The sequence below is a fragment of the Galeopterus variegatus genome, unplaced genomic scaffold (genome assembly GCF_000696425.1).
Source record: "Galeopterus variegatus unplaced genomic scaffold, G_variegatus-3.0.2 Scaffold1012, whole genome shotgun sequence".
Classification (NCBI taxonomy): Eukaryota; Metazoa; Chordata; class Mammalia; order Dermoptera; family Cynocephalidae; genus Galeopterus; species Galeopterus variegatus.
Genome location: NW_007727123.1, coordinates 180,400 through 194,826, shown reverse-complemented (window position 1 = coordinate 194,826; position 14,427 = coordinate 180,400). Strand labels below are relative to the sequence as shown.

The 14,427-nt window shown below is 35.3% G+C and overlaps 1 protein-coding gene across 1 annotated transcript in view; it reads right to left on the bottom strand.

The window, feature by feature from the left end:
• SCAPER (S-phase cyclin A-associated protein in the ER) overlaps positions 1-14,427 on the bottom strand; it is a 396,020-nt gene that overhangs the window by 207,823 nt on the left and 173,770 nt on the right. The window contains exon 15 of the mRNA XM_008574198.1: positions 8,267-8,393. Coding sequence (XP_008572420.1) covers positions 8,267-8,393 — 127 coding nt within the window. The remainder of the gene's footprint in view (positions 1-8,266; positions 8,394-14,427) is intronic.

Below are 14,427 nucleotides of genomic sequence, written 5' to 3'. Positions count from 1 at the left end.
CTTTCTTTTTTAAAATACAAACCATACATAGATTAAACCTCTGTCAGATTCTTTTTGCTGGGGGGGGGGGGGGGGGGGCAGGCAGCTGGCCAGCACAGAGATCTAACCCTGGACCAACCTCTGTCAGATTCTTGAAATAACAGTTAACTCCGTTTTACCTTATCCTAGTCTTCTAACACAAGCTAGTTGAAGAAGTTCTGAGAAACACTTTCATTTTACTTTGGGCTATACGACACACTTACCTTCTGACAAAACATGGGTGTCATAAAGTTATATTCAGTTATTTATCAGCTGTTATGAGGAAACAAATATGTAAGTTGAAAACATAGTGAGGAGATCAAAAGAAAAGATTCCTAGTACTGAATGCTTTCCAGTTCCTCTCAGCTGAAGAATTCCAGCTGAAAAAAGAGAAGGAAAATGAAACAAAACCATGGGGTTTAGAGGATAGGCAGTGGCTAGCAGGACCTGAATATACTTTTCTGAATACAATTAGGTTGAAAACACTTTCAAGGCTTAGTGATTTATCTTCTCTCAGCCTAGGCATGTGTTAAATAGCCACAACAGTTGGCAAGAAGAGGAAAAAAAGGTAGGGAGAGGTTTCTACCTTTCTACCTTCCACAGGTATCTGTTGGTGGATTTTACAAGATGAATTTTGAATACACCAAAGCATAGCAGGGTTTGCTATAGGTATTACAAAGTAAACTGGAATTTAACATCTTTCAATTCAGTTCAAATTATGAATGCTGCCAGCTATGTGGTTTGCTTATTCAGGTTCAAGAGATTCACAGCTGAATCTTTATTTAAATTTGGCAGAATTCTAAAAAGTCTGGAAAGCCAATTGGACAAACTCCATGTCCAATCCATCTGCTTAAACTGTTTACTTATAGTAACAGCATACAAATGTCTCATGTTACTGATAAACCACAGAAAGCTCCTGAGATGCTTTACTATACAAACTTAAATGCAATGTTCATCATCGAAGAGTAATGAGAAAAGTTAATGCAAATACAAATCACGCTCACTTGGACCAAATTTAATACAATGGTAAGAATGAGGAAAATGCCTCTGCATATACAAGAATGTTTTAGAAAGTCTTATTTTGAAATAATTAAACATTTCTGCAACTAAAGGGTCTTTTGTTTGGAGCAATTCATTTAACCTTGAATTTTTTAAAGTAATTTTATTGTGAAATATAAACATACAGAAAAGTCAGAAAAATTAGAAAACATGAAAATATATAATTTAAAGAATAGTTATAATTTGAACATTGTGTAACCACTAAATACATGTTATGCATTCAGTCAAGAAAAAGAAGACTAAAAGCACTCAAGAAGCCACCCTTATGACTCTTCCTAATCACACCTTCCACCTTCCTCTCTGAATAATGACTATGCTTTTTGTGAGAAAAATTTTTTGTTTTCTTTATAGTTTTACCACCTAGATAAAATACATATATCATATTGTTTTATATAGGTACTTTTGCCTTTTCTTGAACTTTACATAACAGGGAATGTAACTGTATGTATATTTTTTGATGACTTGTTTCTCTTACAAAACATTGTTTGTGAGATACATCCATGACATTACCCATAGCTGTAGTTCGTTTGTTTTCATTGTTAAATAATGTTCCATTATATGAACATACCATAATTTATATGTTCAGCTGTTTCTGGATACTTGAGCTATTCTCCACATTTGGTGATTATAAACAATACTTCCAACGAATATCTGTATATATGTCTCCTGGTGCATATATGCATATATACCTAGAAATAAAACATGATATGCTTCTCTGCAACTTTAGTGAATTGCAAACTGTTTTCTAAATTGGTAGTACCAACTTGTATCATCATAGTGTATAAGCATTCCCATTGCTGTAGATCTTTGCCAATACTCAGTATTTTCAGTCTTTTTTTTTTTTTTTTTTTTGCCCGAGACCAGTCTTTTTAATTTTTGTCATTCTGACAGGTGAATCACATTATTACACTGAGTTTTTAATTTGGACTTCCCTGATCATTAAAGAAGTTGACTACCTTTGAACTTATTTATTAGCTATTTGGATTTCTTCGTTTGGAATGCCTATTCTGTTGACCTACTGTGTTTTTTCTCATTAATTTGTATAAATTCCTTACACATTCTCAATGCCACTCCTTTGTTGATTCACATATAAAAATCTTCTCTCACTGTGTAGATGTCTTTCACTGTCTTCCTGTTGTCTTTTGATGAGCAAAAGTTCCTATTTTTAATGCAGCCAAATTTACCAACATCTCCCTTTATTGTTAATGTGTCTTTCGGATCCTTTTCTTATCCAGGCAAAAACCCAAGGTCAAGAATATATTAGTCCATATTATCTCCTAAAAGTTTGTGTGGTATTTTTTTTTAAATATTTAGGTTAATCTGGAATTATTTTTTTGCTTATGTTGTAAGGTAGAAGTCAAGTGTCATTTTTAAAAGACAAGGATATTCAATTATTATAGCATCATTTGCTAAATAGAGCATACTTTCTCCCAATGCTTTGTGGTACCTCCTTTTTCCAAACATGTATAGACAAGTGCCTCACATATCATAAATCAAGTGTAACATATGAATGGGTCAGTTCATGAATTCAATTATGTTCCATTCTTCTTTTTCTCCATCTTTGCTTCAATAGCACACTATCTTAATTACTGTAGCTTTATAATAAGTTTTGATATCTGGTGGAGCAAATCACCCATATTGTTTTTTTTAACAGTGTTTTTTGGTCACTATTGATTCTTTGAAATTCCATATTTTAATTTTAGAATCTGCATTTCAACTTCCACAAAATAAAGTGTTAGAATTTTAATTGGGATTTCACTGAATCTACAAATCAGTTTGGTAAGAAAAAACATACATACTGTAGTGAGTTGTACAATTTATAAACATGATAGGTTTACTCCTAGATATTTAATATTTTGATGATATTATAAATATAATTGATTTTTGTATTCTGTCCTTATATCTAATAGCTTTGTTAAACTTATTATTCAAATAATTTACCTAAATTATTTTGCATTTTCTTTGTACAGTTTTTATCATTTGCTAATAACGACTTTTTCATTTTTTTCTCTCAAAATCTTACAGCTTTTACTTATTTTTTTCCAGTAGTTAGAATCCCAATCAATTTTAAGCAAAAGTTTTGATAGCAGGCATTCTCCTTTTGTTCCCAATTTCAAAAGGAAAGTTTTCAACATTTCGCCTCTGAGTATGTTTTTGCTACACATTTTATGTATGTATGTATGTATGTATGTCAGAATGAGGAAGTTCCATTCTATTTCTGGTTTACTATGAATTTTTATCATAAATTGAAGCTGATGATCATGTTTTTTCTTTTCTTCTGTTAATATGATAAATTATGATTGATTTTCCAGTGATAAACCAAACTTGAATATCTTAAATAAATTCAACTTTGTTTTGATTTATTATTTTTATTACATATTGCATGATTCAATTTGCTAAAATGTTGTTTAAGAAGAATCCAAGCTCATGAAAGACACTGGCTTATAATTTGATTTTCTTTGGTTTCACTATGCTGTTTATAGATATGGATTTCTTTTTACTTACCCTACTTGGGCTTCATCTGGATTCTTGAATCTGTGGATTGATTTGTAAGTTTTTGAAAGTCCTAAATGATAATCACTTCAAATACTGTTTTGCCCTATTCTCTTCTCTCCACTTCTTCTGGGGCTCTAATTATACATAAATTAGACATTTTCATTATATATTATATACCTCTTACACTTTTTTCTGAATTTCCCATAACTTTCTCTCTCCATGCTCAGTCTGGATTCTTTCTTATGACTTATCTTCCAGTACACTGATTTTCTCTTCAGCTGATTTATTCTGCTGCTTCCTCATCTGTAGTTTTCTTAACTTTGATTACTAAAATGTTCAATTATCAAATTTTTATTTTCTATCATATGCATTACATACCTTTTAAAGGAATTAATGCTTATATCCTTGAATGTGGTAAGCATATTATGGAGCCTCTGCAGGTCTGTTTCTATTGATTTTTATTCATATTGTCTTGCCCCCTTGCATGCTTAATTACCTTACTGTGTCAAACACTATTTGAAAATTATTTTATTGAACGAATTTGAGACTTAGGTTGCTAATTATGTTTCTCCAGAGTAAATTTTCCAATTGGTTCTGATAGGCACCTTGAGTACTAGCAGTTCAATATCATTTTAATCTTTTTTCATGCTTAGGATTATCCCAGGCACCCAGATAATTTGAAGCTGAGTTGCTATCTGTGCAATGACCAGTGTACTTCCTGCCTACCCTCTTTCTCCTTGTGCAGTCCTTCCTTTAAGATCCCAAAGCAAAACATGAGGTTTTTACCACAGCCATTGGAGTACAACATTTTTTTCTGACCAGTTATACAACAACGTCAAAAGTACTACTCAGCCTCTCATGGATCACAAATCGTATGCAGCCCCCAGTCCAGTAATTACTGACTACCTTTAGCAATTCAGTTCCAATTTTATTTTGGCTAGCATTATTAACTGTCATCAGTGGGAGGACAGTTCTGAATTACGTACTCTGTCACTAATGCTAAGTCCATTTCTGTAGAGAGTTTCAAGCTTGCCTTTTTCTTCCTTAACAGTTAGCAAGCATAGTTTTATAATCTGTGACTAGTAATTACAAAGTCTTGCAGTTCTAGTTTCTGCTTGTTCTTGTTCATACTGATGTATTTACTTTTCTGCTTGTCTTTTGATTATGGCTACTTGTCCTTGTAGAATTATTTAACAGAAATTATCTGAAACCTGTGATAAAGGTGTCTTCTTCCAATAAGGATTTGCATTTCCTTCTGCCATGTTACTAAGAACACCACTAATCAATCTGGGACTACTTCTAATTCAGTTCACCACTTGAAATAATGCAGGTGATGTGAATTTGGGCTATAAATCTCCTCCAGATCTGGATTTTGGTTATAACTTCTGCAATGTAGTCCCTAAGGGTGGGATGAGAGGGTTCATGATTACGTGAGGGAGTAGGCTGTTCTGGTACTATCTTTATGAAGGGAAAATTGGGAAATACTTCTATTAGACCTCATACCCTTGGAAGCCCTTAGGCTTTTACTTTTATTCCCTCTCCCATGAGGATTGCAAATCAGAACCCACATTTGCCAGTCTGGCAAATGTTCTTGGGGCATTCAGTTATAAGCACAACTTTCTAAATTCTTGCTTTTTCTTTGGCCAGGTAATTCTTTAATTTCTTCTTAGCTCTTTGATACTTTATAAGAAATTGCTTTCCACTCCCTCCTCCCCAGCATTTTTTTGTGGTTGGTAGAGTTGGTGCAAGTACCCTAGACCAACATATGTCTATAAACAGAAGTAGCTGAAGATTTTAAAAAGCATAACACATGCAACAAAACTTCAAACTTTTTATTTCTGAACAGAGTCAGAGAACCCAAAAAGTCAGAAGGGACCTGAAACACATGGTAAATACTACAAAACCTTAGTCTCCTCAGTTTCTTGATACTTTCCATTACAACAGCATTTTTGTGCATCACAAATTTAACCTGTTAGCTATTAAGTAGTTCTCAGAACTTAGAAAAATTATCTAAGAAAAACTGTCTCGGGCCGGCCCGGTGGCGCACTGGAAAGTGCGCTGCTTGGGAGCGTGGCCGCGCTCCCGCCGAGGGTTCGGATCCCATGTGGAGACCGGTTCCTGCTCACTGGCTGAGTGCGGTGCGGGCGCAACACCGAGGGTTGTGATCCCGCTACCGGTCAGTAAAAAAGACAAAAAGGGGAAAAAAAAGAAAAAGAAAAAAGAAAAACTGTCTCAAAGCAATAATAATTAATAGTTAAGACCTCGAGATTCATCTCTCACCATTCCTCTGTGAGTGCTTGCCAAAATTCCACCAGTCCCACCCTTGTCACTTCTAGGCAGTCTTCAAATCCTTCACTGGGTACTTGGCCTTGGCTCTAATGATTTTGTTACTCCAGGCAGTTTTCCAAACAAAAAGGAATGATTATTTACAATTCTTAGACTGAAATCATAAATATCATCAGCTGAATTACACTGAAATGTCAGTATAACTCAACAGAATAGAAGTCTTCATAAATTGAGTGTGTCTTGGCTAGGTAAAAAGGATTTTAGTTATAAAAGTAGCAAAAGGATCTTATTGTAGGTAAGTTTAAACTCTTAGGTGGTCCTGCAGCGTATACTCTGAGGACAGCTTTACAGCAAGGTTCTTGACACAGACCATTTAGACTGGGAGCCAGACTACATTTTTCTTCCCAAAATTATAAGGAATTAGTAAATTGCCTCTTTGTGAATGAAATAACTTTACTTACATTTTCATACTGAATACCTTTCTTATATAGAATATTTTACTTTTTCCTCAAAAATTCTGTGATTACTTCAATCTAAAACAATATTTGTGAGACAAGGTACATATACATAGTGCTCTCCTCAAGCAACTGCCTTTTAAATCAAAGGATAAGTAGCCTTTATACTTTACAAAAATAATCAGTATATATTAATTTTGAAAGAAGGCAAATCAAACCTCTAAGTACTCCATCTAGCACACGTCTTACAACTAACAGTTTCTGAACTCTCTAACACCATGAAAGGCATGTGTTGCACAGAACTGACTTGGTATGTTCTGCCGTGACTACACACCAAATATGCTGCTCTCAGTTCCTACATAGGATTTTATTGCCTAATGCCATAATGTAGCTGAGCACTATTGTAAAGCTGGTTATTCCCATGTCCTAGAACACAACGATTTTACCCTTGAGGCATATGCCCTAGACTGGAGCAGTGATTCCCAAAGTATGGTCCTTGGACCAGCAGCATTAGCATCACTGGGGAATTTGTTACAAATACAAATTCTTGAGACCCACCCTAAATCTACTCAATCAGAAATCCCGGATTGGGTCTAGAAATCTGTGTTTTTAACAAGTCCTCTAGGTGATTATGAAGCAAACTAAGGTCTGAGAATGCCCACTTTAAAGAAATTCTTGTTCATTTACTCTGATACAAGAATGTTTAAGCAGCACTATTTCTCTCTCTCTCTCTCTCTCTCTCATGCGCACACAGGACCCCCCCAAAAACAAATGTCCATTGTCAGGAGAATGGATTAAAAAATTGTAGTATTAACACAATGAAGTACTTATTATACAACAGATAAAATGAATGAAAAACACCTATATTTATAAGGTTAAATAAAACTTAGAACCATAATTGTGACTGAAAAAAATTCACAAAAGTCTACGGTATATTTTATAAGGGTAAGAAACAGGCAAAACTAAATAACATTATTTAACAATACATTTATGTGATACATTAATAATGCTATTTTTTTTAAACATGGAAATGATACACCTTTAATTCTGTACAGCATTTACCTCAGAGGGGACAGATTGATGAGTGAGGAAGGATCTACTAGTAACAGTCTAATTCTTAAGTTGGGTGGTGAGTTCATAGCTATTCCCTATATTTATGTCATTTTTATTATTACAGTTTGTATATATCAAATATTACATATCAAATTTTAAACCTAGAAAACAAAAAAATGCAGCTAATGAACAAAAATAACCATTATCTTCAATAGAAAATCAGAAGCCACCTAAATGTCACAAATTATGTAATCAATGCTATATTCATTTAGTTACAAAAATTTTTACAGAAATGAGAAAATATTTATGATAAAATTAGCCAGACAGAATAATGTAAAAAAATGTATAATAAAAGGATTAGAAGAAATACCATAAAATGTTAACAATTGATATTACAGGGAGTTTTCTTCTTTGTACATTTGACATTTTTCTACAGTGAATAATACTTTACAAATCATTTGGGATTTCTTTTTAACTGTCATTGAGACATTTAAGGACTGTAAGTCATTAAAGAAAACTGCCAAATCTGTTGGAAATGGGGAGAAAACTGATGTTTTGTGGAAATCTGGTCGTGTTTTATGAGCTATATAATACAAAGTCTTATATTTTTTGCCATAAAATTATGTATCTTTATTATTGTAATTCCTGATTAAATAATCTCATTTAGTTTGTGTGAGGGAAAACATGACTGAAAAAACCATGACCTAAAGAGGACTTCAATTAAAACAACTGATAACAACTGAAAAGAACAAAAGTAAAACACCTATCAATTACTGACCAGCTTTTGAAAACACAGAAGAAAGGCATATACTGAGAGTCTGCTTTATAGCCCTATGTCCTGTCACAGTGAGAAAGGACCACAAAGATTAAGGATCAAAAGCCAGAGATTAGTTACATACCTCTTTTTCCAATATTCTAGCAATCTCGCCTAGGGTCCGATCCAAAGCAGAAACCTTGTTGTTTCCCCATGAGCCACCGTCTTGTACTTGTAATTGTTTTAGAAGATCTTTGGCTAATCGCTGAAGCCTTCGATACAAAATGGAAGGAAAAATGACATAAATGAATTAGACTATAATACTTCGCTTTACTAAATATTCTGAAATACCAGTTACTTTCAGTATTGTATTTAAAACTGCTTCATAAAGCATCTAAGGGTAGAAAAAACATCTCATAAGGCCGCTATTACTTTATATTTACCAACATCAATCTACTCCTAATAGTAAAAATAGAACTAAAAGACAGTATTATTCACCCACAGGATTAGTTGGAACAATTGATGCCATCAGTTTCTGTGTGACCCTTAAATTAGAACAGAATTAGGCACAGAAGAAGAGGATGATGTCAGAGAAAATACTGTAAGAACCTGAGCAGATTTTCATATTTTGACTTAAATCTTCAAGACAAGGATAAGCTTGGATATTATAAGCATTGTAAACTCTCTGAATGCCAAATCCCCCTCACCCCACCCCTTCCAGTTTACAAGCGGTTTGGGGATTGCCTCACACTGCTAATGTCAATTGCTTAGACAATAGAGCACTTATTTACATCTCACTAAGACAATAGAGCACTTATTTACATCTCACTAAGAAATACCACATACTACCTAGATTGTAAGAATCTTCAGTGAGGGGATAGTGTGTAATACTTCTTTGTAGCCCTACTTCAGTTTCATACATCTCACTCTGAGCAATCCTTCTCTCCTTTCCACTTATTTGTTTGACCATCCACTGACAGATACCAGATCTCTCCACTTTCCCCCTATGTACCATTCTGTTGTCTTCAATTTTTCTCTACTGTAGATTTATTCCACAGGACATTCATTATAAGCACTTTCTTGCAAACATCCTACATTCATGTTCTGTTGTTCTGTTTGTTACTCCTATCAGACAAACCCCAGCAATGATAATAATGCTTGTTTAGCTCTTATTATGGGCCAGGCACCACTCTCAGTGCCTTGCATGCATTAATTTATTTAACTGGATTAATAAAAACTGCCAGCCTTTTCCATTTCTGAACCTCATAAAAAAGTTGTGCCACAGAAGGACTGGCAGGACTACTGATTCAAGATTTTACTAAATCTCTCTAATCTGCTTATTCTCCACTCTCCACAAAGACTTACTTCATTCATTTTCCATTCTCTTCAAAACTCCACACTTTCCTCTCTCTCTTTCATAAAATCTTACATTTCATAAAGAAAATGGAAGCTACTGGAACAAGAAGACCCTCACTCTCTGCCACAAAATCTACAAGCCTCTGTATTTCACCCATCCTCTCCTTTTTTCTCCCATTACAATCAAGAAAGGGCCACTCCTCCCATGTAGGGCTAATCCCGCCACACAGGCTCTGTATGCACGAGGTCTTTCTGGACCTCACCCTTCCTGCTTCTCTGCAAATGCTCTTCATTTCCTTCTCTGAAGTGCTTCCCCCACCCCTGCATTACATAGAAAATCCCTACTTATCCTTCAGCTCTTAGCTCAAACATGACTTTCTCTGATTTGACTATTCCTTCAAAGCACTCTTTACAAGTGAATTAAATACTTATCTAACTAATTGTTCTCCCATGAAAAGTTTTATCACAGAACTTTCTGCAAGTGATGGAAATGTTCTGTATATGCACTATCCAACATGGTAGTTGCTAGCCACATTTGAACACTTGAAATATAGTTAGTGTGACTGAGGAACTGAATTTTAAATTGCACTTAATTTTAATAATTTAAATTTAAATAGTCACATGTGGCTAGAAGCTATTGTATTAACAGTATAGGAGCAGAGCATTATACTTCAGGAGAGAGGGCCCTTGTTTACCTGTCCACTGCCTTATCTTATCTTATCACGTTCTGTATATAGAAGTGCATTCAACAGATATTTAATGAAGGAATGGTCTACAGAAGAATGTCTTCTTCATATTAATCTTAACAATCTCCACAACCTCATACGTTACACAATATTTTCGTGTACATAATCTTATTTAATCTTCTCAACAACATTGTAAATTAGTATTATCCCTATTTGAAAAATAAAGAAACTAAAGCTCAGGGAAGTTAGGTGACTTTTGCAAGGTCACATAGTTGATAAAAAGGTACTACTGGAAACTGAAACCTAAACTTTTGATTTTCAAATCTCATACCATATCAGTCAATTGAAATAAAGAAATTTTATTCACAAATGAACAATTTCCTAGAATACAATTTCATCTAAAAATTCATTTATGTAAAATTTTAAAATTTCTCAAAGAACACAACAGCAAATGCAGCTCGAAAAGACACTAGTGAACTCCAGTTTAAACCTAAGCTATCCATATGCAGTTTACTTTGATAAAGAATGAATACAAACTCTAAAACCAGATGCACCTATGCTTGAACTCTGTGTGTGTGTAGTGAACTCCAGTTTAAACCTAAGCTATCCATATGCAGTTTACTTTGATAAAGAATGAATATAAACTCTAAAACCAGATGCACCTATGCTTGAACTCTGTGTGTGTGTGTGTGTGTGTGTGTGTGTGTGTAAATTATTTTCCCTCTAGAGTTTTTGAAGATCAGAGATAATTAATGTAATATACCTAACATCAAACACAAATGTAGATATTCAATAAATGGTCAACTATTATTACTATGCATTGACAGAAGGTCTCAATCTAACAAAAGGAAAAAGGGAATATAAAAAATACAAAAATAGAATAATAGTAACATACTTTTTTCCCTTCTAATCAAATATGGGCCAGAGTCCCACCTGATTACAGTTACTGACCTCACCATGTGGAAGAATATTGGCAGCAAACTTCACCATGTGACAGATAAGTAGCCACTTCAGCTTTTGGCTGAATAAAGTCTACACACCATGTAATTAAATATCCAGCCATAGCGATGGATGCATATAAATCTAGCAGTATTCTTACCAAGAATGCTCACATTCCACTGAAAACCAGGGGTATTTAGGGAAGCACAAGGACCATTTTAACTCACAGAATACAAGAAGCTTGTATTTCACCCTGAGGTAAATCAAATCTACGATTCATGTGAACCTACCCTTCAAGGAAGAATGCCAAATCAAGGGGGATGCTTTGGTAACATGAGCTAAACCTCTGTCTCATTCCCTGCCTCCACAGAAGTACCACAAATAATAAAGCTCCTCTCAAGAAAAAAAGCACCATATTTTGATTCATACTAAAAATAATTATAGAATGTTACAGAAGTCAACTGCTGAGAGCTATATTTTCCCTATAGTGCAAGAACAGGAGCTGCTTAGAGAGTGCAGTTTTTAACACAGTAATTTTTATTTGGGTTACTTTTGACAGAAAATTTTTCTAGCATGAAAATAAAAACTAGATGCTTTGTAACTCCTAACCTGGAACATGAGACGTGTCTGTCAGGTATGTGGCTTTGTAGAGAATGTTGTTAAGATCAGATATTTTCTTCACAAAACTTGAACAAACTCCAACAGCTTTTCTAAGATCAAGGCAGTAAGTGGTAAATGTGGACTGTAAAATCATCTATCCAAGGAGACCTAATTTTTATCACAGTAAAGTTTGGGGGGTAGGTCCTGCTAGGATCATTTGGAGCATTTGTCAAAGTATAAGAAAGAAAACTGGGTTGACTTTAGGAACTAACATTGTTCTTTAGTGTAATGGACAGGATGACATAAAAACACTAACTTTTTTCTTTTTTTTTCATCTCCTCTATTTGGAAGGTACATGATCTACATTTAGAGCTATTGGTTCCCTTTCTATTTTTAAGTAATATGCTTAAGGCTATATTTCTAAATATAAGAGCTTAAGAAATCAAATAGTACCTTTTGATGTTCCCTGTCTAAGATGAAAAAATCTTCCTATAGCAGACACCTTTTGTTTTTGCCTGCCAGCATCTCTTCTTGTGGAAAAATACCCTATCATTCCCTTTTAGGGAACTATCACACCCCCACACTTAGATAGGCATGCTAGATGTGATCGATATTATCAGGTGTCCTGCTCCCAGGCCCTTACTCTCAGTGGAAAGAGCTAGGGAATGCATGCATGTTATTTAAAAAATTGTGTGTGTGTGTGTGTGTGTGTGTACATGTTTACAACTATATTTATCTGTATATATGGGAAAATACCCATAAACACTGATACCTCCGATTCCAATTCATCACCCAGGGCGTTTTTATTCTCCCTGGCTATATTTTTAACTCTCTTCTCCAGAAGTAAGCAACCTGCCTTCCACCATCCTTAACATATTTAGTTATTTGACCAATGCCCTTCTGTAACATGTCACCCCTCTTTGTCTCTGTATATGCTATTACCTCCCTGCTCAGGCTCTGATTTCTCATTTTGGGCTCATTCACATTCCTTGCCCTACTTGGATTTCGACACCCTTTGCCAGGCTTCCCCCTTCACTTGGGCTCTGAAAGACCCTGCCAGGATGCCCTACCATAGAGAGGGTCTATGCACTCTGCTCTGGCTCACCACACCATACCACAGTGCCCCATCTCACATGGAATATCCAACCCCTTCCCCTGCTTGGGCTCTGAGCCTCCACACTATCCCACCCCCACCCCTCCATAAATGCCCTCTTCGCTTTACTCAGGCTCTAAGACTCCAACTGTGCCATTGCTGCCTCCTGCCATCTCCCTCCATCCCCACCATTTCCCTAGTGCAGATGGCTGCTTGGTGCTGCCTCACCTAATGGCTTCAGGACTGATTTTTTTCTAGAAGGAGGACAGAAAATTGGAGGGGAAGAGAAAGAGTTGTTTTCATTTATTAGCTGGAACAATTTTATAAAGAGAAATTTCTTTCATCTACTACTATTTGGTTACCGAGTTCATATAGGAAAGGCAAGATAAATGTTTGATTCTGTCCCATTATTTACTAGTTTTTTAAAATAATGAATTGGTTTTATATCATCCTCTGAAGGTGATCAGTTAATTTTTTTAAATATTATGAACTCATGGTTTTAATTTATTTGATATCCTTCAATCAGTTACAATTATTATCTCTTTTTGAAGTTCAAATTATCCCATCTTTGGCCAGTAGGAGACTCTTCAAGTTGGCTCCTGAGTCCTTTGACCACATTCTAGCAGTCTTTGAGAGCTTCCTGGCCATCCTATATGACAGGACATTCAGATCTGGACTTAGCCATTTCCCTGAGAAGCCCTTGTTTCTTTTAGTGACAAATGATATTTCAAGCCCCAAATCAGTAAGCACTGCAAATGCTCACTGCTATTGAGTTGGTCATTGTTTCCAGGCCTTTTCAATGGACAGAGCTAGAAAATAAATAAATGTGCATGTATACACACAAATATATATATATATATATGTATGTGTGTACACACATCCACAAAACACTTTTTTAAAGATACCTTGTAAGTTCAAACAAGTCAAATTCATCCATACAGGGATTTTACCTGATCTCTACTATATTATGTCTACCTCCTTTCTTCCAGACTGAGAACTCAGATTCTCAGAATCACAGTGAATGAAAGAATTCCAGTCTCCAAAATCTCCTCTACTTTATCCCATATTACATACACAACAGTCTCAGAAGAATATTACTAATAATATCATTACCAATATAATTAGAGAATGGTTAATTTTTTGGCATTTAACAATGCGCCTTCAAAAGTTCATGGAAGGGCCGACCCCGTAGCTCACTCGGGAGAGTGCGGCGCTGGGAGCTCCGAGGCCGTGGGTTCAGATCATATACAGGGATGGCTATGGTTAATTTTTTGGCATTTAACAATGCGCCTTCAAAAGTTCATGGAAGGGCCGACCCCGTGGCTCACTCGGGAGAGTGCGGCGCTGGGAGCTACGAGGCCGTGGGTTCAGATCATATACAGGGATGGCCGGTGCGGGCGACACCGAGCCAAGGGTTGCGATCCCCTCACCGGTCACAAAAAAAAAAAAAAAAAAAAAAAAAATTTCATGGAAATATCAGTATTACCTTTTAATTTCATTTTTCCACAAACTTTTAAAAATATCCTCAATATTTTTCCCATTATCCCCAATCTTTTTCTTACAGTGATACTATAAAACTATCTGAGATACAGCCATTACATACATATTTTCTTCCTTCTGGCAATTGGTTAA